At 41.3% G+C, this 26,882-nt stretch overlaps 1 protein-coding gene across 1 annotated transcript in view; it reads right to left on the minus strand.

Moving 5' to 3' along the window:
• HDC (histidine decarboxylase) overlaps positions 1–12,586 on the minus strand; it is a 28,622-nt gene extending 16,036 nt beyond the window's left edge. The window contains exons 1-6 of the mRNA XM_004421565.3: positions 12,534–12,586; positions 10,226–10,398; positions 6,525–6,638; positions 5,208–5,330; positions 2,889–3,023; positions 2,493–2,636 (exon numbers count right to left, since the gene is read on the minus strand). Coding sequence (XP_004421622.1) covers positions 2,493–2,636; positions 2,889–3,023; positions 5,208–5,330; positions 6,525–6,638; positions 10,226–10,398; positions 12,534–12,564 — 720 coding nt within the window. The 5' untranslated portion in view covers positions 12,565–12,586. The remainder of the gene's footprint in view (positions 1–2,492; positions 2,637–2,888; positions 3,024–5,207; positions 5,331–6,524; positions 6,639–10,225; positions 10,399–12,533) is intronic.
• Positions 12,587–26,882: the final 14,296 nt, after the last annotated feature.

Raw genomic sequence — 26,882 nt, forward strand, 5'->3', positions numbered from 1 at the left:
CCCACAGCTAATATCATCCTCAATGGTGAAAAACTGAAAGCTATCCCTCTAAGAACAGGAACCAGACAAGGATGCCCACTGTCACCACTCCTATTTAACATAGTACTGGAAGTCCTAGCCAGAGCAATCAGGCAAGAGAAAGAAATAAAAGGGATCCAAATTGGAAAGGAAGAAGTGAAACTGTCACTATTTGGAGATGACATGATTTTATATATAGAAAACCCTAAAGAATCCACCAGAAAACTTTTAGAAGTAATAAACGAATATGGTAAAGTTGCAGGATACAAAATCAACATACAAAAATCAGTTGCATTTCTGTACACTAACAACGAAGTAGCAGAAAGAGAAATTAAGAATACCATCCCATTTACAATTGCAACAAAAAGAATAAAATACCTAGGAATAAACTTAACCAAAGAGGTGAAAGATCTGTACACCGAAAACTATAAAACATTTCTGAAAGAAATTGAAGAAGACACAAAGAAATGGAAAGATATTCCATGCTCCTGGATTGCAAGAATTAACATAGTTAAGATGTCCATTCTTCCTAAAGCCATCTATAGATTCAATGCAATCCCTATCAAAGTTCCAACAACATTTTTCACAGAAATAGTACAAAGAATCCTAAAATTTATATGGAACAACAAAAGACCCCGAATAGCTAAAGGAATCCTGAGAAAAAAGAACAAAGCTGGAGGTATCACACTCCCTGATTTCAAAATATACTACAAAGCTATAGTAACCAAAACAGCATGGTACTGGCACAAAAACAGACACACAGATCAATGGAATAGAATCGAAAGCCCAGAAACAAACCCACACATCTATGGACAGCTAATCTTTGACAAAGGAGCCAAGAACATACAATGGGGAAAAGAAAGTCTCTTCAACAAATGGTGTTGGGAAAACTGGATAGCCAAATGCAAAAATATGAAAGTAGACCCTTACCTTACACCATACACAAAAATTAACTCCAAATGGATTAAAGACTTGAATGTAAGACCTGAAACTGTGAAAATTCTGGAAGAAAACATAGGCACTACGCTCTTCGACATCGGTCTTAGCAACATCTTTTCAAACACCATGTCTGACCGGGCAAGAGAAACAATAGAAAAAATAAACAAATGGGACTACATCAAACTAAAAAGCTTCTGCACAGCAAAGGAAACCATCAACAAAACGAAAAGACAACCTAACAATTGGGAGAAGATATTTGCAAAGCATACATCTGATAAGGGCTTAATCTCCAAAATATATAAAGAACTCATGCATCTCAACAACAAAAAAACTAACAACCCAATTAAAAAAGGAGCAAAAGACCTGAACAGACATTTCTCCAAAGAAGATATACAGATGGCCAACAGACACATGAAAAGATGTTCAAAATCACTAACTATCAGGGAAATGCAAATCAAAACTACAATGAGATATCACCTCATGCCCGTCAGAATGGCTATAATTAACAAGACAGGAAACAACATGTGTTGGAGAGGATGTGGAGGGAAGGGAACTCTCATACACTGCTGGTGGGAGTGCAAACTGGTGCAGCCACTATGGAAAACAGTATGGAGATTCCTCAAAAAATCAAGGATAGAACTACCATATGATCCAGCTATTCCACTGCTGGGTATTTATCCAAAGAACTTGAAAACACCAATTTGTAAAGGTACATGCAGCCCTGTGTTCATTGCAGCGTTATTCATAATAGCCAAGATTTGGAAGCAACCTAAGTGCCCATCAAGGGACGAATGGATAAAGAAGATGTGGTATATATACACAATGGAATACTACTCAGCCATAAGAAACGATGAAATCCAGCCATTTGTGACAACGTGGATGGATATTGAGGGTATAATGCAAAGTGAAATAAGTCAGAGGGAGAAGGTCAAGTACCGTGTGATTTCCTTCATTAAGTAGTAGATAATAACAACAATAAACAAACCCATAGGGACAGAGATTGGATTGGTGGTTACCAGAGGGGAAGGGAGGAGGGAGGAGGGTGAAAGGGATAATTCGGTACACGTGTGTGGTGATGGGTTGTAATTAGTATTTTGGTGGTGAACATGATGTAATCTATGCAGAAATAGAAGTATAATGATGTACACCTGAAATTTTTACAATGTTATAAACCAATGTTACTGCAATAAACAAAAAATTTAAAAAAAAAACAGAGAAAAAGAAAAAAAAAAGAAATACAATCTATATAGCAACCTAATACATATATACATGTGTATTTGAAATAAAAGTTTCACCAAACAATATATACTCTGGCTACAGGAATGCACTCTGAGATTTTCTACTATATTTCTTTTTTTTTTTTTAATGCTGATTATGACCCACAAAATTTATTTCCTAACACATCGATGAAATACAATGTATTTGAGGACCTTTCTGCTTTGGTTGGCAGCATGTTACTTACCTGAATTCTGCCAAAATTCCTTCCTCACCTCCCAGTTCTATCATTCTAAGCTCAAAAAAATATTCTGACTTACAAAGACAGGCACCAAGCCCCGCTCCTTGTCCTCCTCGATGGCTTTCTTAAGAACATCCCCTCGGAGCGAGAAGTTGTCATCTACAGGCAGAAATCTCATCTTCACGAGAGAAATCAAACCAGCCTTTTCCACTGAGGAGTGGGCCTAGAATGACGGAGAAACCCACGAGCAGAGTCACCCCGGGATGAGCGCTCCCCAGAAACCACTGAAGCCACACTAAGGGAATCAAAGATATCATTTGACATTCATCCTCCCCCATGGTTCCTGGAGACGACCTCTGAGGCCTGAGCTGCCCTGAACCCCAGCGCGCTCATGTCTAGGAGGAAATTGCTCAAGGACTAAGTCTCCACAAGCCAAGCAATGACCTGAAGGTTTGGCCCATGTTGGGCAACTCACCTGGTCAGAGGCGTAGGCAATGAGGCGGGCGTTCAGGGAGGACTCGTCCGCCCCAGGCTCAGATGATTTCATTTCCAAGATCTTGTTCTTCCTTGCTGCAAGCAAGGCGATCAGGGTGGACTCACTAACTGTGCTCTGTAGTGGAAGAAGGATTACCAGTGGCAGCCTCTCCCTGTGTTCTCTTGGCAAATTCCCCCGGACTTCGTACGTGTGTGTGTGCGTGTGTGTGTGTGTTTAATAGCTATTCCTAAGGAAGTACACAGCTCCTGCCTAAGGGGCTGTCCTTCCCCCTCTACTCTGCATTCTCCATTCACAACACTTTATGCACTCCTGGGACACCTCTCTCCTCTAATTTTCCAGGGAAGTGATGAAAGCAAATTTTCACCTAATACTAACATCTTTATTAGAGAGGCCACAGAGACCAAAAGGGGAATATTCAGCCCCTGCTAGAGACAAGTTTGCTTATAGCTATGTTTGCTCTCAAAAACTTGCTTAAAAGAAAGAACTTTCAATTTATTAGTTATGGAAATGGAGTTTGTTTTCCCCAGGATATCCCAGAGAGAGAGGGTCCTGGCCTCTATGAGAGGCTGATGACTTTGGCCTCAGTTTTGTTACCAGTGGCTCTCGTGACTTTGGGCTAATATGGCCCCTCTGGAAGACGCTCCTCCACTTATAAAATGGAGAGCATCCCTTTAGCTGCCTCCCAGAGCGGGAGTATCAATTATCAAACAAGGGTTGGATAGGATTTTGCTCTGGCCATGATTGTGAGAATCCTGGGAGCCACCTCAGCAACCTCACAGGAATCTCGATGGTTTCTCATCAGTCGCTCGGTCTTTGATGTCTTTGCTTCTTGAAATCTGCAGATGACCTACAGCTGACGGCTCCCTGCTAAAAAGCGTGGCAGACAGTGTCACAGGGAGTGGTACAGACCAGATCCCACAAGATATTCAGTGGCTAGAAATTACTCCACAAAAAGAAAGCCAGCAGAACAGTAATAATAATAATACCACCTTCCATCATAGTTCACAAAGCACTTTCTGTCATCCCATTTGCTCCTCACAAAACCTCTCTGCGATACCTGTGATTCCTTTCTACAGATGAGGATAGGGATGCTCAGAGAGGTTACAGGACTAAACCAAGTTCACATGGCTGATGGATGCAGGAGAAGGCACAGCTTGGATTTTAGACCTGGGTTTGAATCCTCATTCTTCCACTTACCAGCTGTGTGACCTGGGGCATGTTTTCAGCCTCTCAGAGTTTCGGTGCTCTTATCTCAAAAATTGGGGGTGATACTCTTTACCTACAGGGTTCTTGAGATAATTAGATGAAAAGCGAGATCAGGTAGAGCAGACATTCAGCATGCTCTCCCAGATACCGTAGCTGAGCTTGTCACTATTTGCTAACAACCCAAAGGCCCACAACGTGCAGCAATTTGTCTTGCTCGTGAGGGTCAGACTTTAATCTTGCTGAGAGGCTGAAGTGAGCGAGGGAACCACTTAGCTAGCAAATGGGCCCAGCAAACTTTCCAGTTCTCATTTCAGGGCAGCATGGCTATTTTTATTTATTAGAAGAGTTCATTTAGTCCTCACATCCACTCTTTGAGGGAAATATTATTATTATTATTATTATCTCTTATAGATTATAAAAGGAGGAAAATTACACATTACAGTGAATTTAAGAATTTGGGGGTTCTCCAAGGCCTCAGAACCAAGCCCGCATGAATGAATGTCAAGGTCCTTGATAAAAAAAACAGTTATTTGAAGAACCATCATTTGACAGATATCCAGAAGATAGGGTTTTAAGATAAGATCAATCGATTTATGTTAATTTCTCTCACTGCCAAGGATCTTCTGGACCTAGGAGGGAGGGAAGGAAAGAAGTCTCTACTTGCCTTCTCTTTTCTACTTACCGTAAGGTATAAAATGGGACAAGGAAGGGGAATTGTCAAATTATAAACTAAGAAAACTGAATCTAGTAATACTGGAAATGTGGTGATGTGTTGACTTTTTAATCTTTTTCAAAGAAAAAAGAAAAAAAGAGTGGAGATGGTGGTGACAGCAGTGTAAATGAAGTGGAAGTTGAGATGGGAGTGGCAGCAATGGGAGGAGAGGTGACTGTGGCAGAAGTGGTAGCTATGACAGTGGTGGAGTCGGTGATGGTGGTGTCAATCACGATAGTGATGACGGTAATGGTGACGATGGTAGCAGTGATGGTGGTGGTGTGAGTGACATGGAGAACAGGAGAATGCCCAGGCAAGGGTTTGGCTTATCTTTCACTACTTAGCCCCCATGCTAGGGGCAGCTTTGCCAATGGAGGCACCTGTAAGACACCTCCTCCCTGGCTGCTGGGGTGGTGGTGCAGGAAATGCTCTGGGAGTCCTAGCATTTTTGCCAGCCAGTCCATGACGTTCATCTCCAGCTCCGTACATGCAGGGCTGGAAGCCTGAAAGAGGGAAAGCAACTTTATCCAGATAGCCTCAGGGCACCAAGATGCCCCCTCCAGCCCCAGAAACACATCTGTCTCTGCTCTGGTCCTCCTCTGGGCCCTGATGTTATCAATGGGAACCTAACCTATCTTCTCCTTGGAGGAGGGGTCAATGTCAGCCCTGTGCCCCACCCCCACCCCATCCTCTGCCAAACCAAAAAGGGAAAAGAATATGGGGCTTTGGATTCATGCCACTCTCAATGAGGTCGATTCTCCTACAACTCAAAGGCTCTATGGAGAAACAGCCCTAGAAATAATTGCTTTCATTTGGTTCCCCAAGTCCCTAAAACACCCAGCTGGGAAGCATTCTAAAGGCCAGGGGGAAGTTTTAGGATTAAGAAAGCAAGCACTCCTTCCCGGAAAAGATAGCAACTCTCCCCACCCCTTACACACACCTTAGAATAGTTCAGGCTTACAATATAAAGCTCTTCTAGGAGACTTCTGGGACAAATGAAAGCTGCTTGGTGCTTAAGAGGTTTTTTTTTTTTTTTTGAGGAAGAGTGGCCCTGCACTAACATCTGTTGCCAATCTTCCTCTTTTTTCTTTTTTTTGTTTCTCCCCAAAGCCCCAGTACATAGTTGTATATCATAGTTGTAGAGTTGTAGCTCTTCTATATGGGACGCTGCCTCATCATGGCTTGATGAGCGGTGAGTAGGTCCGCACCCAGGATCCGAACCTGAGAACCCCAAGTCACCGAAGTGGAACTCGAGAACTTAACTGCTACGCCACCGGGCCAGCCCCTTAAGGGGTTATTAAAGGAAGTCTTAGGGTATATCCCTAACCCATCAAAGACAAGGGGAAGTTGTACCCACTGGCATCAAATAGCTTAGTTAGGGTCACAAACTGTGGCAATAACCAGACCTCAGTCCAAATCTCCTTTCTGTCTCTGTGAAAGGTGTGATCTTGGGGAGATAAGTTACTTATGCCTCAATTTCTCCACCTACAAAATGAGGCCAATACTCATGATTCCATAGGGTTAAAGGATAAAATGAGATAATTTATATAAAGCTTAAGCTCAAAGAATGCAGCCATTGTTAATATTTAATTTAGAATCCTGTTCAGAGATCAGGACAAAAAATGTCTACCCTGGGATGTCACTTCCTGCTTTGTCCTGCATTGTCACTGGTTACAGCTACAGCCACTGCTACTCACCCAGGTGAATCCCAAGCAGTTGATGGCATCGGCCAACATGTCTCCCAGCAGTGACGGCCAAGAGGTGAGAGCTGGGTAGTAGGCGTGCATATGGGGGCTCTGCCAATGTACCACCTAGAAGCAGAGCATGTACACAGGCAGCACCAGGAGGCAAGTCCAGGAGGCTTCCCCCCTCCAGAGACCCTCCCTGGCAAGGGAAGCAGCCTAGAGATGGGCCGACATTTTTAAGACTTTTAAGTGACACTACTCCATAAAAATAAGACATATTCATTGTGTTCTTGCCACCCACATTTCTCATATTCTAAGCTAGTTCATCAGTGGAGCATTTGCATATATGCAAAGACCAGAAGGGAATATGCAAAATAAAAATTGCTATAGTAATTCTGGGTAGTGTTCATATTAGTATCCAGTGCTTATATCCTATGCTGCCCCTGCCCTGTAATAACAGGAAGGGGAGACTATGAGATTCAGAAGAGCAGGTTGCTTGTCTCATCCAATTTCTTGCAAAAAGCATCTTTTGTCTTATGGATCACTGAGCTCTCTGGGCACACAGCAGAGGGTCAGTGTCAGTAGGTTCAAAGCTGTCCTTAGCTTCCCAGTGGGGATGGAGAGAGGAAAGGAAAGGACAGGAGAAATGCCAGCCAGAGGGCATGGGACCCCTGCCTCCAGGTGACGCCTGAGCCCACAATCAGATTAAATTGGATCTAAGGAGGAGCCAGGTGGGCAGGGAGGGCCTTCTATAACAGGTCTCTGAAGCACCCTCAGTGGCTCATCAGCCTCATTGATTATCTAATCTGGCTTCATCTCACTGTTCTGCAAACACATCCTGTCCATTTATGTGTTCGTGTCTTTGAACAATGCTGGGTCCCCTGACAAGACAGCACTTCTCATACAAACATGACCCTCCAAAACCACTTACTTCTTAGAAAGCTATTAAATATTCATTTCCTCCACAAACTCTTCCCCAGCTCCCCAGCCCTCTTTGATCTATTCCCTGAGCCCATGGAACACTCTCATTCTAGATGTTTCACCCTACTGAGAACTCATGAGACAACACCTTAGTGCACCATCGAGTTATTTACTGTGTGCAAATTCCTTTAACCCTTGGAGAGCAAGGACAGTGTCCTGGGCAGCATGCGTGGTAGAAAGAGCAGAGGATTCAAGCCCAAGGCCACAGGCTCCAGTCCTACCTCTGCCTCTAAACAGCTGTGTGACCTTGCAGATTTATTGTGAAGCTAATGAACTTAACCTCCAAGGTCGCGTGTTTTCATGGGTCTCTTTCAAGATCTATTCTTAATTATTTTTTCTTAAAGGGGGTCCCCAAATTTGTATTCAGTTCAGATCCCATAAAACCAGGATCCTCCCCTGCACCTCTCTCAACCTGAGTTTCTCATCATAAAGTAAATCCTGTCTCTTGGGGTTGTTCTGTGGATCGGCCTGGGAGGAAATTTATAAAATGTAAAGCACTAATGTTAATGGTATGCTGATCACGTGGTGACAGACACATCACATATCCTGACTGGACTCTTAAATAGACCTCTTCCTCTGATTTTCACCAGGTAGAAGGCAGCATAGGTAATAACAGGATCTTCCACTTTCCCAGTTTTATCTTATTTAATTCTCACAGCTCCCCTGTGAGGTAGGTTCTACCATTATCCCTGTTTTACAGGTAAGAATTGGGGCTGGCAGAGAGAGGCAGCATCCTTGTGATCACACACATCTCACAGGGACAGACGACAGCGCCAAGACGGAAACCCAGGGCTGTCTGACGCCAGAGCCCAAGCTCCTAAGCAAGATGGCGGCCTACTCCTGCTCCCCTGCACTGCTTTCTCCCTCAGGAAGAGTAGATGGGATTTTTCTAACCATGGTGGGAATTAAAGCAGAAGGACAGCTTTTCTTCTCGTTGTGTCTAGCAGGTGGCAGGGAGGGAAGACTAATCCAGTTTTCAGTGAGGTGCTGGCCAAAATGAGAAAGCAAAGGGCCGATCACTTTCAGGCCAACTCTCAGGGGCCAGTGCAGCCTGTGAGATGAGATGAAAGATTGGGCCCTCATTATCGATGTGTTTAGTGACAGTATTTTGGAAACCCCAGAGAAGGGCTTCCACCTCCTAACCCTATCAAGAGGCAATTGTCTGTTCTCGTAAGATAAATATGATAAGATAAGCCAGAGGAACGCTTATCAAAACAGACAGACCTCTCGGTCCAGAAATGAGCCTCTCTGACCACACCCTCAGCAACTGCTGGAATTTCTTTCAATCAAATGAAATCGGCTTATTTCCGCCTCTTCTGACAGTTGCTTTCAGTCTCACTACCAAGCTACAGTTGGCTCCTCAGCAGATTACATTTTACAGAATGAAATCCATGAGATAATCTCACTGGGGATTAGCCTACTTGGTAGAGCTTTACTGATATGGAAATTTTCAAAAGATGCTTGCGAAATAGGCTGAATGGTCAGAGAGAGAGGAGTATTCGGTTTTGTACAAACTTGCCATTGCTTTCTGAGTTTGAATAATTTTTCACCCCTGCTTCCAGGCATATTTCTGTCACATCTAAGTTCAAAGCTCTTTGGAGATGAGGGCAGGCCTCAGGAAGAGCTGCTGGACACGTGCAATTCAGGACACCAATGCCACAGCAGGGAGATTGAGGAGAACAGCCTGTGTGTTGAGGCACAGCTAAAGGGCGGTTCCTGGGTGCTGGGGCTCAGTCTAGCGCAATGAGTCACTCACTGATGGGGATATCAGTGTAGGAGAAAGAGCAGAGCCTTGGAGTAAGACTGGCCTAGGCTAAAATTTTGGATCTGTGATTTGGGGAAGAAAATTAACTTCTCTGAGCCTCAGTTTACTCATCTGTAAAACAGGAATCATAGGGTCAGTGTAGGATAAAACAGGCTAGCCTGTAATGTGGCTACTTACAGCACCTGGCACGTGGCCTGGGGTTCAATAAAAGGCAGCCCTTCCGAGGGAGGAAGACTGGCACACTTTTAGCATAAGCACCTTGACACACCTCCTCACCCCAGTGGCCAGGGACATTGTCACAGCCCATGGTGGTGGGCTGTAGCTCAAGTCTGGTGCATCAGCCAGCTTCTGTCTGTTCCCTGGCCCCTGGCTATCACCAGGTTGTGCCTTTTGTCACTGGGAGTATAGATGATTCACGGAAAGCCCCTTCCTACTCCTGAAAAGCTGTTCAATCACAAGACCTCCCCTTAGTAAGGAAGGACATGGTTCCCAACTCACGGAGGAGAAAGCAGGGAGCTGACCGGGACTCACTCAGCTTCCGGGCCACCCAACCTGACAATCAGGGTGCCCTCAGGGGTTGTGTTCTCAGCTTCTTTCCTTGCCTTTGGGGTGTCTCAGAAGTCTGCAGGGGTATCCCTGGCTCTGCCAACTGGGCCTTCAGGGACTATCTCCAGCCTCTTCTCTCCATCCTTTCCCCTCAGACACAATTTTCACTTCTCACCTCATCCCATTAGATTTCCACACTTCTGTCAAACTAGGCCCTGGGAAGCAGTATGTAAGCCCATGTAAAGCTATAGGTCGCCTGGCCTCAGAAACCTGATTTCAAAGTCCTGGCCCTCCACATGTCCAGAAGATGGGCTTGGATGTTGGCCAAGTGGCTGAAGGGTCATCCCAGGCCTTTCTTCAGGCCTAGCACCTGCCCTCTTATTCCCCGAAACCCAGAATCACCCCTGTGACTGTATCTCACCCCAGGCATGATGATTCGCTCAATGTCCCCAAAGATGCTGTCCCAGCTGTCAGGTTCCTCAGGAGCGCTCTCAGGCAGCTGGGCTCGCAGGTAGCCAGGCCGCACGTCTGGGGTCACCCGCCGCTCCCGCACGGTGCTCAGGTACTGGCAGATGTAATCCACCATCTCTTTGCCTACGAGGGAGGCAAGGAAACCAGCCTCATGTCCTCTGACTGGGCCTAGCCAATCTGTGCCCACCCCCTTCGAGCTGGGGCCGAGAGACTTGGTGAAGAAGGAGATGGATTCATGGCTGGGGCAGGGAGGGAGTCTGATCCCCAGCATAGGCCTTGTCTTCAGAATAAAAAAATGAGTGAGGGAGTGAATGAATGATGCAGGAAGTATGTGAGTGAACAAATGAACAAGAGGGAAAATCTCCAAAGCATAAAACTCTAGCACCAAGGTAAAATATTGCTTTTTCCTCCCCCTTTCCTTATCCATATCGATCTTAATCACCTCTCCTACCTTTCTTTTCTGCTCAAAAACAGAACATCTATTAATTCATTACCTGACAAGTTCAGTAGAAACTCTGTGACTCTTTATATCCAAAAACTGTTACACACACACGCTCTCACACACATACACACACCCTATACTCTTTCTTAGCACAGATAGCAAGCTCCCTGCCAGGTTCTGCTATAAGGAGAAAAATCTATTTGTTCACCATTCCCATTGGACCAGTAATTCCTCACCTTTTTTAGACCCAGGGATTTCTTTAAGAATCTGATTAAAACTGTAGGCTTACACACACATGAAAATTTCTATATAATTTCTGACGTTCATAGAATCCCTAAAGCACAACCATAGGCCCAGACTAAGAACCCGGCACTGGCCTGAAATCTTAGGGCAATGTGGAACCATGTCTTAATCACTTTATCTCCCTCCCCCTGCCTCCACCAACAGCTCAGTGCCTAGAACATTTTGTAGATGCTCAAAAAAATTTATCAAATGAATGAAAAAATGAATAAGGAAGAAAAATAGCCAAGTCAAATACTCTGACGCCACTGCAAGTTATTTACTCTTTCTTCCCTTCCTTTTCTTCAGGAGAGGGGCTCAGTCTTCAGTGTCTCTTCTCTTTTTCTCTCTGAATCCCTCTCTCTGCTTCTCTCCCTTTCTGTGTCTGTGGCTGTATTCATCTCTCTGTCTCTCTCAACATCTATAATTCCTCCTTAGTACTCCCCAGGCTCCTTTTCCCCCGGCAAAAAAATAAAATAAAATAGAGAAGAGGAGACAGAACCCAATTTCTTCCCTCTGCACCAGCTCATGCAAAATTCTTATGAGCAGACCAGCCCCAGACAAAACTGTGAAGGCAACAGAGATTTCAGTGCCCTTCTCTCTTCTTTCTGCTCTCCTTCAGCCCTCCCACAGCCGGAAGACTCTCGTGACTGCAGCAGAACCCCCTCAGAGCTCTGAGAGCACTGGACCATGCCCTCCACTTGTCCAGGGACAGCATGAAATGCATTTGTGCTCCATACATGAGATACATGTCCACAAGAACCTGCTTGCAGCCATATGTGCCTTTGGAAAACAATGGAAGAAGCTAACGCATGCATAAGTGCAAAGACTGCTGGCCACCTAGTTAAGTTATGTCTGGGTGGAGGAGGGAGAGGAAAAGTTGGATTTAACACGAGACAATGCCTTACAGCAAAAGAATTTTAGGCAATATAACCTACTAGTGGGGATGAGGATATAACAAGTTACAGAGAGAGAAATTACAAGCAACTACCTACTTCCCCTCTGAGGACAGCCATGCCCGAAAACAGGTTAACTGTTTGGTTTTGCTCATCACACAAGGCTTGAGACATAGTAGCTGTTCACTAAATGTTTATAGAATGAATGACTAAAAGAAAGAACACTCCTAATAGATTCACACATAGAGAAATGAACATTAAGAAAGAAAGGATTTTGCAGTGACTACAGAATACTCAGGGAAATTTTTTTCTATTTTAGAATATGAATAATTCCCTTTTCCCGTTTAGTGGCTCAGGAATTCAAACCCTCTATTTTGTGGGAAGATAGAAAAGAAGAGTGTGCCATAGTAGTGGGGACCTATATGAGAGTGGGAAGATGAGAGGGAGAATGAAAAGAGAGGTTGAGAAAAGTTTTAAACTCTGTTCCTGCATTCCTTTCTCAGGAACAATTTTGCAGAAGCCAACTCTCGGAAGGCAATTCTAATGCTGCAGTCGAATGACACCTCAATTCCAAGGGCCGGCCACCAGCAGCAGTGGCGGGGTGGCAGCGGGGAAGAGGGCCAGGGATGCTCATTGCTCACCTCTCTCTCTGTACTCCTCAGGCTCCATCATCTCCCCTGGGCTCCGGCTGCTTCTCAACAAACAGACACGTAGGAGGTGGAAGGCGCACTCCTGGGCAGCAAGTGTGGGCCCTTTATTTAAAGGGTTCTCCTTTCTTCCACCTTAGCTCCACCCCTCAAAGGCCCTCCCTTCAGGCCTTAATTAATTCCACCCCTCTTCCCCCAGCCCTTGTTGGGAACAGTGACCACAACTTTGGCTGGTCAAGAGATCCAGGATAAAAGGCACTCCTAAATTAAACAGTGCACTTAGCAACCCAAACCTGCAGGCAGCCTCCAGGTGGATGTGGTAGAGAGCCCTCCATTCTTCCTGCCCCTGGCTTCAGACAACAGAGCCTCAGCCGCAGAGAAAGCTCCCAGCTCTGTAGCCCAGAGCAAAGCCAAGGGGATGCAGAATAAGTAGCACAAATTATTAGTATTATACCTGCCGGTGCTTCCTTGTCAGCAGCAGGGAGGGAGGAAAGGCGCTTACAGTGACACTGCCCTGCTGGCCACGCTGTGCTCAGAAAGAGGCAGATGTTGTCATCTAACATGACGGATTATACTTTTCTTACTACATAATATTTATTGTTGTAGAGAGATGAGAAAACACAGATAAACAAAAAGAGTAAAAACTCAAACATCACCCAGACTTAATCGCTTTTAGCACTTAGCGTGTGTGCGTGTATGTGTGTGCATATGTGTGTGTGTGTGTGTAAAGGGACATGCAGAAACTACTATACTCCAGAATCACTACTCCTGGAGCTTGATTTCTGAGTAAAAAGTGATCAAATACTTTCAAGTTGCCAAATAGAGTAGACATTTTTATTTATTTGTTTCCAGTCTTCAACTTGCTCATCCTCTCGGTGGTATTCAATAGTTCCTACTCCTTGTAGTTGAAGTAGACAGTCTCTCTGGGCTCCCATAACACGGCCTCCCATGCTCTTCCTTCCATTTCTCTGGCTGTTTGTCTCCTCCATCCAGCCCTTAAATGTCGGCATACTTCGGGGTACTGCCCTCCTCTCATCTACCTTCCTAGGCGGCCTTATCCATTTCTGTGGCTTTAACTGTTACCTATGTGATATCCATATAGGTATAAACCCCTTGACAAATTTATACTATGAGGCCCTTCCAGTGTTCTGAGCAGCAAAATCTTATATCCAGCTGCTTACCTGGCAAATCCCTTTGCACAGTGTCAGGTTCAGCATTTGCTGAGAACACTCTTCCTGGTATGTAGATGGGCCACATTCTTTCTGTATCCTCACATGGTGGAGAAACTGTTAGTCTCTTCTTATAAGTGCAGTAATCCCATTACGGTGCTCCACACTCAAGAATTTATCTAAACCTAGTTATCTCCTAAAGGCCCCACTTCCTAATACCATCACACCAAGGGTTAGGCTTCAACATATGAATTTGGGGGCAGGGGGTGGGGGGGACAAACATTCAGTTCAAAACAGAGTGCATCTTAAAACTGGTGAAATCTGAATTAAACCTGTTAATTAACAGTATTATACCAACGTCAGTTTCCTGGTTTTGATATTGTATTATAGTTATGTAAGATGTTACCATTGGGAGTAGTTGGGTGAATGATTCATGGACTCTGTACTATTTGTACAACTTCTCCTAAATTTATAATTATTCTGAAACAAAAAGGTTTTTTAAATTGCTACTGAAAAAACTACAATGAGATACCACTTCACACCCACTAGGATGACTATAATCAAAAAGACAGATATTAACAAATGTTGTGAGGATATGGAGAAATTGGAACCCTCATATATTACTGGTGGGAATGTAAAATGGTGCAGCCGTTTCGGAAAACAGTCTGACAGTTCTTCAAAAGGCTAAACATAGAGTTCCTTTATGAGTCAACAATTCCACTCCTAGGTGTACATCCAAGGAAAATAAAAATTTACATCCACACAAAAACTTAAACGTGAATGTTCACAGCGGCATTATTCATAATAGCCAAAAAGTAGAAACAACCCAAATGTCCATCAACGGACGAATGTATAAATAAAATGTGGTACTGTATATCCATATAACAGAATATTATTCTGCAAGGAAAAGGAATAAAGTACTGATTCATGCTACGACATGGATGAACTTTGAAAACATTATGCTAAGGGAAAGCAGCCAGTCACAAAGGACCACATAATATATGATTCCACTTATATGAAATGTCCAGAATAGTCAAATCTATAGAGACAGAAGGTAAATTACTGGTTACCAAGGGCTGGGGTGTTGGGAGTCAGAGGTTGACAGCTAAGGGGAACGGGGGAGGGGTGATGAAAATGTTTAAAAATTGATCATCGTGATGATTGCACAACTCTCTGAATATATCAAGAGCACTGATCTGTACACTTTAAATGGGAGGATTTTATAGTACCAGAATTACAGCTCAATGCTGTTGATAAAAAAAAAAGAAGGGGCTGACCTGGTGGCGCAGGGGTTAAGTGCATGCGCTCCGCTTCCGCGGCCCAGGGTTCTCAAGTTCGGATCCCAGGTGCGCACCAATGTACCGCTTGTCAAGCCATGCTGTGGCGGCATCCCATATAAAGTAGAGGAAGAAGGGCACGGATGTTAGCCCAGGGCCAATCTTCCTCAGCAAAAAGAGGAGGATTGGCATTGGATGTTAACTCAGGGCTGGTCTTCCTCACAAAAAAAAGAGAAGAAGAGGAAGAATGACCCAAGAACATAGGTCTTTGGTGAAAAAATGGCCTAATGGATTTGGACTCCAGCAGTATCGCCAATAGTATAAATCTTTCATAGGACCAGGGGTGGGAAAAATAATAATATTGACAGTGATAATAGCTGATGTGTATTGAGCACATAGAAAGTATCAAGCACCAAATTAAATGGAAAAATATCAGTTATTTTTTCTTCAGCCATTGCTTTCTGCTCCATTACCTCTCTTCTATTCTTCTGCAAGTCCAGTTATGCCTATGTTAAACTTTGTTGCGTTATCTCATATATACAGTATATATAATATTTATGTATGTATATATTATATGTTATATATATTATATTATTTTCTTTATTTTCCATCTTCTTGTCTCTCTGAGTTTCAGTTTGGGAATTTTTTTTCTCACCTGTCTTCGAGTTCTCTCTTAGATATATCTAAGATGACAATAAACTCATTTATCGATTTCCTAATATCAGTTATCGTATTTGTTTCAGTGGTAGAATTTTCATTTGGTTCTTTTTTTATAGTTTTCAATTTCTTACCAAATTTTTAAATCTTTAATATTATTTCCTTGAACATAATAAACATGGGTTTTTTTTAATTGTTACTGAATGATATAAAAGACCTGTGTGAATGGAAAGAGACATATTCTTGGAGAGTAAGACTCAATGTCACAAAGATATCAATTTTTCCTAAGTTAATTTATAAATTTAACACAATCCCAGTGAAAACACCAACAAGCTTTCTGAGTGTTCTGTTTTTTAATTCAGTAGCTACTTTTAGAGTTCATAAGAAAAAATAAATAAACTAAAATAATGAGAAAAACTTTGTAAAAGAAGAGTAAAGATTCTGCTCTTACCAAGAAGGTATTAAAATATATTATGAAGCCTCAATAATTAAAACAATGAGATACTGATGTATCAAGAGACAAATAAATTCAAATACATATAGGAATTTAGCATATAATAAAGATGGCTTCTCAGACCAGAGGGAAAAAGATGAACTATTTAATAAATTGTGCTGAAACAAGGGGTAACCACCTGGAAAAATAAGTTGAATCCATTCCTCACACCATGTACTTGGATAAATTTTTTTAAAAAATCAAAGATTTAAATTTAAAAAATAAAAGCATAAAATTACATGAAACCATCACCATAATCAAGGTACTAGTTTCACAGTTGTATGCATATGTCCAAACTCATCAAATTATATGTATTAAATATGTGCAATTTTTTGTATATCAATTATACCTCAATAAAGCCTTTAAAAAAATAAAGGTTAAAACTCCATGAAGAAAATTTAGGAGCTTGGCTGTCAACCTCAGAGTGAAGAATATCATTCTAACTATAGCTCAAAAACCGGAAACCATAAATTCAGCTGTATTTTTTTTAAAAAACACACAAGGAAAGTCAAAAGATAATGACAAACTGAGAACAAAAATATTTGCAATTCATAACACAAAGGCAAGAAGAAAAAGACCAGCACCCTAATAGAAAAAACCCTTGCAGGGAGTGGGGAGGAGGGAGTTGGGTGAAAGACCCGATTTTTGGGGGGTGGGAGGTGTTGTGTGTGATTAAGATGGATGGGGACATAAACCATTTTACTGTGGGCGTTAAAATTTATAGTAGTAACAGGCACAAGCATATTTATAGTAGCATTTTTGTAATAGCCAAAAGCTAGACATAATTTAAAATCCACCGGCAGCAGAATGGATACACTATGGGTATCACACAGTACAGTACTACACGGCACTAAAATTGAGCCAGAGGCATTAGCAACAACACGGGTAAATCTCACACATGATGTTGAGTCCAACAAGCAAGTTACCAAAGGACGGTTCATTTAAACAAAGTTTGAAAATAAATAAAACTATTGCTTAGAGGTGACACAAAGGTGGTAAAACTATAAAGAAAAGCAAGGAAATGATCATCACAAAACCAGAAAACTCAGAGAGAAGCATGTTGTTAGGGTAGGCAGGGGCTTTGCTTCTGGAAGGTTGGATATCCATTTCTTAACCTGAGTGTTAAACTATACATATGTGTACACAGTTTTTAAAAAGAAAAAAAATGATTAATCTGGCTTGTTTTGTACACATAAGCTGGTATACCAGGCTGGGTAAACCAAACATATCATGTTTTGTAAAGCTAAAGTTCTTACTTAACTATATATATTGAACACTTTTGCTATCAATGATATTCTTCTACAGCATCTTCCTTTAATAGCCGTGATTTATTTAGCTAATCCCTATTTTGAGCATTTAGGTTGTTCCTAGTATTTTACTGCTAGAAGTTATGCTGCAGTGAACATGCATGTAGTTTAATTATCACATATATCTTTCCCAAAAAACTAATGGAAATAAATCAGCCTGGTGTTTCAGGAGTTGAGGCACCTAGGAATTCTAGAGTGTGAGACTGCAGAAAATCCTTCCTGAACTTTGGGATGATCCACAGACTTAAGACCCCCAGACTCTACCTTCATTTCACTCATTAGTTCAGCAAATAATCACTGACTGTCTCCTACGTGCCATGCAAGAACTGACTTCAAAGAAGTGAGAGGGAATTTCCGGGTATATATCTGAAGGAGATGAAATCACTATCTTGAAGAGATATCTGCACTCCCGTGTTCATTGCAGCATCATTCACAATAGTCAAGACATGGAAACAACCTAAATGTCCATCAACAGATGAATGGACAAAGATGTGATACATAAACACAGAATGGAATATTATTCAGCCATAAAAAAGAAGGAAATCCAGCCATTTGCAACAACATGGATGAACTTGAGGGCATTACGCTAAGTGACATTGGTTAGACAGAGAAAGACAAATTCTATATGATCTCACTTATGTGTGGGATTTAAAAACATCAGACTCATAGACACCAAGAGTAGAATGGTGGTTGACAGGAGTGGTGGGGGAGATGAGGAGATGTTAGTCAAAGGGTACAAACTTTCCGTTATAAGATGAATAAGTTCTAGGCACCTAGTGTACAGCATGGTGACTATAGTTAAGAATACTGCATTGTATACTTGAAAGTTTCTATGAGACAATGAGTTTTAATGTTCTCACCACAAAACAACAAAATGGCAACTATGTAAGGTGAAGGGTGTGTTAACTAACCTTATTGTGGTAATCATTTTGCGATATATATGTGTATCAAATCATCACACCATACACCCTAAACTTACAGAATGTTATGTGTCAATTATCTCTCAATAAATCTGGGGGGAAGAAAGAGGTGACAAAGGTTGAAATAATAATAAAACTAAGAGAGTTGCCTCTTTTTCTTACCAAGAACAATAACAATAGCTAACAATTACATAGCACTTGCCTTGTGCCAGGCACTGTTCTGAGCCCTTTCTAGATTTTAGCTTATATATGTCTAACATGACTTCCCCTTACTCAGGCCTCCAAGCCCAGGAGGTCTTTTATAATTGCTCTAATTTCTTTTTCCACAAGATCACACTAACAACTAAATTGTTGCTTTTTCTTCATCATCATTCTCCCCTAATTGCTCACTTATTGTTGTTAGTGCCTTCGAGTCAATTCCGACTCCTAGCACCCCTGTGGCTAGCTGAGCGGAACCCCACCTGCTGTTTCTGCGCCATCCTCTCGCTTTCCCGCGCTCTATCAGACAATGCTCCACTGCTATTTCATAGGGTTTTCATGACAAATTTTTTTCAGAAGAGGGTGACCAGGCCCTCCTCCCTAGTGTATCTTAGTCTGGAAGCTCCATTGAAACCTCTCCACCATGGGTGACCCTGCTGGTATTTGAAATACCAGGGGCATAGCTTTCAGCATCATAGCAACACGCAGCCACCACAGTATGACAACCAACAGTACAGCAGAGTGGTGTGGTTCCTTGACGGGGAAATGACCCGAAGCCACGGCAGTGAGAGGGCCGAATCTTAACCACTAGACCACCAGGGTTAGCTACTTGCTCACTCACTCAACAAATATTTATTGGGCCCTTCCTATGTTATCTAATTGGTGATAAAGTGGACACCAAGAAAGACACCAGCTCAAACCATATAGAGCTTATAGCCTGGAAGGACAGATGCCACAAAGGTTTTTTGAAAGGGCATTACAGGGTGTCAAGTAGACATACAAAGGTGGGGAGGTGCTTACCTAATTTGGGGGGCAGATCAAAAGTTAGGGGAGCCTTACCTAATTTGGGGGGCAGACAGGGAAGTTTTGATGAGGAAATGTTGATTCTAAGACCTGAAAGTTGAATTAAAGGTAGATGAAGAAGGGTATGAAAAGCTATTCAGAGGGAACAGCATGAGCAAATGCCCTTAGACAGACTCTAGTAAGGTTGGAGTAGAGAGTATTAGACAGCCAGGTACCAGGTGAAACTGGAGAAGTAGGAAGGGGCAAAACTGTGAAGGGGCACTAAGGATTTAGATTTGCCTAAAGGGCAATGGGAAATCATTGAAACATTTTGGGTTTTAAGCAAAAGAGTGATCAGATTGCATTTTTACACCTCTTTAGCTTCAGGGTAGAGAATTGAACCAGGGGAAAGCTAGAATGAAAAACCAGTTAGGAGACAGTCCTCCAGAGGGTATCAGAAGTACAATGCCACGGCCACCAAACACGTTTTCATCATTATATGCTTAAAATACAACAGCAAGTTGCCCTTCCTCTTAATTCCTTCCATTTTATATATAAGAACCGGAAAGTTTTTTCTCACCCTTTCACCGTGTTATCCCCAACACTCTCTCACACAACCAGCGCTACCCAGAAATATTGTTTATCGAACTTCAGTGCTTCACCTTGGGATTTAAACTTTCAATAAACATCAACCCCATCCCACCTGCCTCCTTTTGTGATTCCTCAGCATGGTTCCTGCGCTCCAGCTGATAAGCAGACCATCTCATCTAATTTCCCCATTTCCTGGTTGCTGAACTGACCATAGCAGAGCAGCAGCAGGGTTTTCCCACAGGTTTTGTGTTTGTGATCTTCTAGTGTCAGGTTTTTTTTTCCCTATACTGAATTATTGCCGATACACACACAACTCACACACAACCACGACACCCATGTCTTTTCTATTCTAGTGCGCATCAGCATCCACCCCTCCAACTCTCCACCTGTGTATTCCAGGGTCAACTGACCAACGCAGTCGGCTCATCCACGGAGGCGATGACGATGAGGCTGGGCACCAGGATTAGCTCCGTGGGTCACCTGTGGATTCCTTTTCCTGGGTGGATGAAGGGCCTGGATAACAAGACATTCCTGGTAGCTTGTCCAGAAGACATTTGGCAAAATTTGGAGACATTTTTTGTTTTCAAAACTAGGGGTAGGGGAAATTACTGGCATCCAGTGGGTAGAGGCCAGGGATGCTGCTAAACATCCTACAATGCACAGGACGGCCCCCCAGCAAAGAACTATTCAGCCCAAAATGTCTAAGTGCTAAGATTGAAAAACCCGATTCTCTTTGGGAAAAAAGAGTGAAAAGAGCTAGGGTTTATTTCTGACACTCATTACTTGGGGAGGTTATTTTATCCCTATCATCTCCTTATCTGTAATATAGGCACAACTACCATTTTTTCATTCTTTTAAAAAGCAAACAAATTTCATCAAGAAAAATTAGGAACTCTGATACACAAAGAGGAGAATGTGAAAAATCTCACCATCCAGAGAACTGGAGCTGACATTCATTCATTCAACAAATATTTGTCAGGGCCTTTCCTTGTGCCAGGCACTGTTGTGAACGCTGAGGATGTCACAGTGAACTCCCCACAGAGCTTACATTCTGGTAGGACAGATAGAAAATCAACAGAGGAAACACATAATATATCAGAAGTGATAGTGCAATGAGAAAGAAAAAAGAAAGGCAGGGAAGGGGTAAAAATGGTGCAAGACAGGATAAGTCAGAAAAGACCTCACAGAAAAGGCAACATTTGAGAAAAATTCTGAAGGAGGTGAGAGACAGAGCCTTCAGTGTATCTGGAGAAAGAGGGTACAGGCAGTGCAAGGTAGTGAGATGAGAGCAGGCCTCGTGTGTTTGAGGAACAGCTAGGAGGCCGCTCTGCCTGGAGTTCAGTAATGGAGCAGAGGAAAGGAGAGAATGGGGTCAGAAACGTAGAAGGAGGCAGTGGGTCAGATCAGGGAGGGCCTTTCAAATCATGACAAGTACCTTCACGTTTACTTTGAGCAAGATAGGAAACCGTGAAAGTATTTGAGCAGAAGAGTGACATGATCTGACTTCATTCTTGAGAGTCACTCTGGCTGTCGCATTGGAAGTTGATTTGGGGAGAAGGAATCAGGGAGACCAGATAGGAAGTTATCACAATCATCTAGATAAGAGATGATGGTGGTACTAATGGACTGGTGCACAGAGATCAGATTCTAGATATATTTTGAAAGTAAGTCAGGGGCCAGCGCATAGCTTAGCAGTTAAGTGCGTGCGCTCTGCTACTGGCGGCCTGGGTTCGGATCCCGGGCGCGCACCAACGCACCGCTTCTCCGGCCGTGCTGAGGCCGCGTCCCACATACAGCAACTAGAAGGATGTGCAACTATGACATACAACTATCTACTGGGGCTTTGAGGAGAAAAAGGGAAAAAAAAAGGAGGAGGATTGGCAATAGATGTTAGCTCAAGGCCGGTCTTCCTCAGCAAAAAGAGGAGGACTGTCGTGGATGTTAGCTCAGGGCTGATCTTCCTCACAAAAAAAAAAAAGAAAGTAAGACAAACAAGATTTGCTAATGGTTTAGGAGATGTGGAATGTGAAAGAAAGAGAAGAGTCGAGGATGACTTCAAAGTTTGGGGCCCAAGTAACAAGAAGGATTAGAGTTCAGTTTTGAGCGTGTCAAGTCTGAGATGTGTATTAGACGTGTAGGTGGAACTATCGAGTGAGTAGTTAGATGAGTCTGCATTTCGTGGGAAGAGCCTAGGCAGAGATATAAATTTGGCAGTCATAAGCCTACAGATGATATTTAAAACCTTGTAACTGGATGGGATCACCAAGCAAGTGAATACTGAGATAAAAGTACAAGGATGTTATATCAGGTAATCTTCCAAACTTTTCTATTTAGAGTTCTCACACTTTATTCCCCACCCCTCCCCATTCATACCCATGCTTTTCCTCCCCACCTCATCTCACCTTCCACACTCATGCCCACAGTGTGCCCCCTGCAACTCCCTCTCTACAGACACATCAAACACACACCTCACACTCGTACATAAACTTCTAAAAAATTTAATCCTACTGTACTCCAGCAAAAGAATCTGTTTAACATTTTAATGGTTGCATAGTATTCTATCACGTGAATATATTGCAATCTTCAACCAACCCTGTATTTGGACAATTAAGTTTGGCGGGGGGGTCAGGGGAGGCGGTTGTTGTTGTTGTTTTGTTTTGTTTTGCTTTGCTATTAGTAAGAATGAGAGAGACCAATTTTGCACCCTTAGATGCTTCCTTAAAATAAATTCCTAAAAGTAGAATTGCTAGGTCAAAGAGTTTTGATCCATTTTACAAAATGCCCTCCAGAAAGATTAAGTGTTTGTATCAGCGTTTCTCTCTCTCTCCACACATGGGGACAATGAGTTCTATTCTCTCCTTCTTTTAGGAGATGTGAACAAATAAAATAAAAATAAAAGTTCTAGTAACAATTCTTTATTTTTATACAATTAGCTGTTTGGAATGTTTTATTAAGTTTTGCTTGGAAGAATTGAGATGTGAAGTCTTCCACATCTGGTCCATCCTTCCTGCTTAAAACTGAATTTAAGAAAAAAAATAAGCCAGGCAACAACAGAAATAAAAACCTGCAACTCCAACTTCACTGAGAAATTCCACCAAGTACTATGCTTGCTTAATTAATGGGGGAAGTGTGAACTGGAAATGAAGTGGTGCTTTTGTCACCAAGGAAACAAGAGATTTGCTAGAAACAGAGGGATTCACTAGGACTTAAGACAGGGAGCTATGCCATCCAACGAATTGCTTAGAACTGAGGAATTGGTTTCATTTTCCACCATGTATTGAAAGGGGATATTTGTGTCCATACTAATGGTATTTTGCCCCTTGAAAAAGCACTGGGTACAGATGTGACCCAGAGCTAGGGTCAGTCTACAAGAGGCTACATGGTGGGAGCAAAAAGGAAGGCCAGCTTCCTTCAGGGAGGAACCAGCTGTAAAAGAGCAATCAGGCTTAGTTGCTGCCTTGGGAAGGTAGCATAAGGATAAAGTTGATAGACAAATATTGCCTTAGGACAGCAGAAAATCACACCTTTTTGTCCAGAGGGAGAGGGTGGGGCTGGGACCCCTTTACATACCTTCAATAGAGCTCTGCCTCTTCTCCATATTTCCTCAAAATAAACTCGACAGATGTTTACTACATACTAAATACTATGCCTTGCACTTTTCAAACACACTATTTGATTCAATCTTCACAACAACCTAGCGAAAGCCATCTTCTATCTCATCCTTGAGAAACTGAATCTCAAGGAAATTAAAACACTTGGCTAAAATAACACAAGATAATAATTGAAGGTGCCAGGATTTGAACCCAGGACTATCGGATCCAATACCCACATTCTTTCCATCACACCAAGCTGCCTCTCTCAACTTTGTTATCTACAACTCTTAAGACACCACACCTCTAGGATCAGGGGAAATCAGCTAGTGAAATTTTAATTTTTGAAGGTTTTGCTAAACGCTCCCAAACACTTTGCTATACATCATGTGCAATAATCCAAACACTCACTGTCCTTTCAAATATAATTCAAAATACACAACTATAAAATATCAAGAGGAAAATTTAGAGCAAGAATTGAAAAACATACAGAAGGTAGTATATTACATCTTTTAAAAATGGTAAATGTGAAAATTAAATCTTTCCCTAACTATCTGGAAAAGCATTCATTATAAAAAGGAGATAGAATTTAGCTAAAAGAGAAAAAGAATCAAGTTGTAAATGAAAATTTCATTCCACCTTTAACTATAGGCTTCTTGAGTGTTAAACTCATAAAACTTGGAATTCTCCCCCGGCCTGACCTTGAGAGTTGCACACAGTAGACATTTAGGAAATATGTATTAATTGAGACAATATAAACATTTTTTAAAAATCAGACAGTGGGAGAAGATATTTACAACTCATACAACCAGCAAAAGATTAGTTTCCAGAAAAATATTAAACTTCAATGAATCAATAAGAAAAACTACCCAATAAAAAACCCAGCCACGAACTAGCAATTTACAGTAAAGTGCTAATGGACAAGAAACAACAGGCAAAAAAATGTTCAACCTCACTAGTAATGGGAAGCGCAAATAATGAGAACAATTTCATACCAACGTGGGGTTGGCAAAAACATTAGTGTGACAATGTCAGGTGTCAGTGAGATGTGGGGAAATGAGAATTCTCATCACTATTACTATTCACAGTCACTTTAGAAAGCAATTTTACAATGTCTGGTATTGTTTACCAGACATTGACTACCAATGACTACCCTCCACCTAACAATTCCATTTTCTGGGGAAACCTAGACATGTGCACATAAAGAGATAACCATAGACAAGGATGTTCATTATAGTACTATTTGTAATAGCAAAAAATTGGAAGTGACATATCTATACATAGAACAAAGGATAAATTATGGTAGATTCTTGTTTAATTTTATTTAAGTCAAAATGGATGATTAGATATTCAGACATGAATAAATGTCTAAAATATTGATGAATAGAAAAAATCAATACGCAGAATGACATGTATCGAATGATAGCTTTAATAAAGTTTAAGAACTACACAAGTATATTTACGAAATTTGGTATGTAGTAAAAGCATGAAAATGTAGTTAGAATGAAACATTTCAACCTCAGGATAGTGGTTGTCTTCTAGGAGAAAGGGAGGGAAATGAGATGAGGAAGCGGAACAAAGCGACTTTACATCTGTTACATTCTGTTTCTTAAGAGAAAAGATTTGAAGCAAAGAAAATAAATTTAAGATTTACTAAATTTAGGTGGTAGGTACATGGATGTTTGTTATATTATTCTCTGTGCCCTTCTATATACTTTTAAGTTTTCACTAAAACAACAACAACAAGAAAACCAAGCATTGAATTATACCTAACCAAGGTAGTAACATTCTTAATAATACGCTTGTGTTTGATGCCAAGAGTCTCCATTATACTGGGCACAGATGTTTGGAAGTAGAGTCAGTTCTCCAGCAGAGGGAGAATTTTTTTAAAAAAGAGACTATAGTTTCACTCAAGTGTGACCATTCTTAATATATGATATTTTTCTATAGCAAAATAAGTGAATGCAATTTAAACTTGAAGTAATTCTTGAGAGTTCTGATAATGGATGGCAAGCTTAGAATAATTATGAAAAATAGTAATACAAAAATGAAAGCTTTACTTTTATCTGGCATACAAAAAATTATTTTCTTACAGAAAAAGTCAAGACATTTAAAAAATCCATAAAATTCAAAATTATAATCCATGTAATAAATCAGCAGTAAGATTGGAATTGTATTATATAGCACTATTTATATATGTAGAAAACATATTACATATCAACCATGCACATGAGATCTAAGCTATTCAAATGAAAAACTGAGTGAGCAATTAATAAAGCATAGTGGACAGAATCATAGAGATCATGTCAAAATTTTTCGAGGAAGCAAATGGTAGGTTTTTGATAGCTACAATATTTCTCTAAAAATGAAGAGCCCCAGGAACTGTATCCAAATTATATTTAATATTTGACTATCATTAAAGTGAAATTTTTAAAGGAACTCAGGGTATCAAAATCATCAGAAACTATAAGACTGTACATCTATATATTTGGAAAATAGTTTTAATAAGTCACAAAAATATTGATAGCAAAATTTTGATTTGAAACAGACGCATATTTCCAGTGATGATACTGTGTTTTCCATCACAGGTTACACAGAGTAATCTGAGAATGAATTCAGACAGCTTACGTCAAACTGAACCCATGTACATTGAGATGTTTTCATCTAACATAGAGAAAGCAAATAGCACACATCATTCAAAACTACAAGAGACTAGTTATCTATAATGAAATCCAAGTACAGTAAACATTACTTAATGAAATAACAAATGTATTAGTTAGTTCATTCCTAAGTTGATCTGACATGATGGAAGGAGTTATTTATTCAATAGAAGCGAGGTAAATAGAAAGGATTTTTTTTCTATTTGTTATACAAGCCTGAGCGCTACTGCCTTGGGAACCCATCCATATGGACATAAAGGTTACTACAACTGTTTTGAGTCTGGACAGGTTTTTCTTCTCAATACATGTTGAGTCAGTTCTCAAGGTCTTCCAGGTTCTAAAGCACAAAGAAACTTTATAGATTTTATCTGGAAGAAACTTTGTATAGAGTAATACAGAAAAAATCAGTCATATCAGCATAAAGCACCCATGAATATGTCTATTGACTCATCAATTCCTCTTATGGACAAGTTTCTTCTAATTTTCCATAAACAATATCATAAATGGTCACGTTGAAGAAACACATACTGGCATAGATTTTAATTAGCAATATGTTTGGGATAAATATATTTGTATACAGATCTTTTTGTTATAAACAGGTAGAGTCCAAATTACATGGATTTCACGTTTATTCCTTTCTCTCTTTAACTTTGTTCTTTTTAATGTCACAGAAGAAAGCTCCCCAACTCCCAAGCCTC

Source organism: Ceratotherium simum, chromosome 3 (assembly GCF_057802395.1).
Source record: "Ceratotherium simum simum isolate JZ-2026a chromosome 3, ASM5780239v1, whole genome shotgun sequence".
NCBI lineage: Eukaryota > Metazoa > Chordata > Mammalia > Perissodactyla > Rhinocerotidae > Ceratotherium > Ceratotherium simum.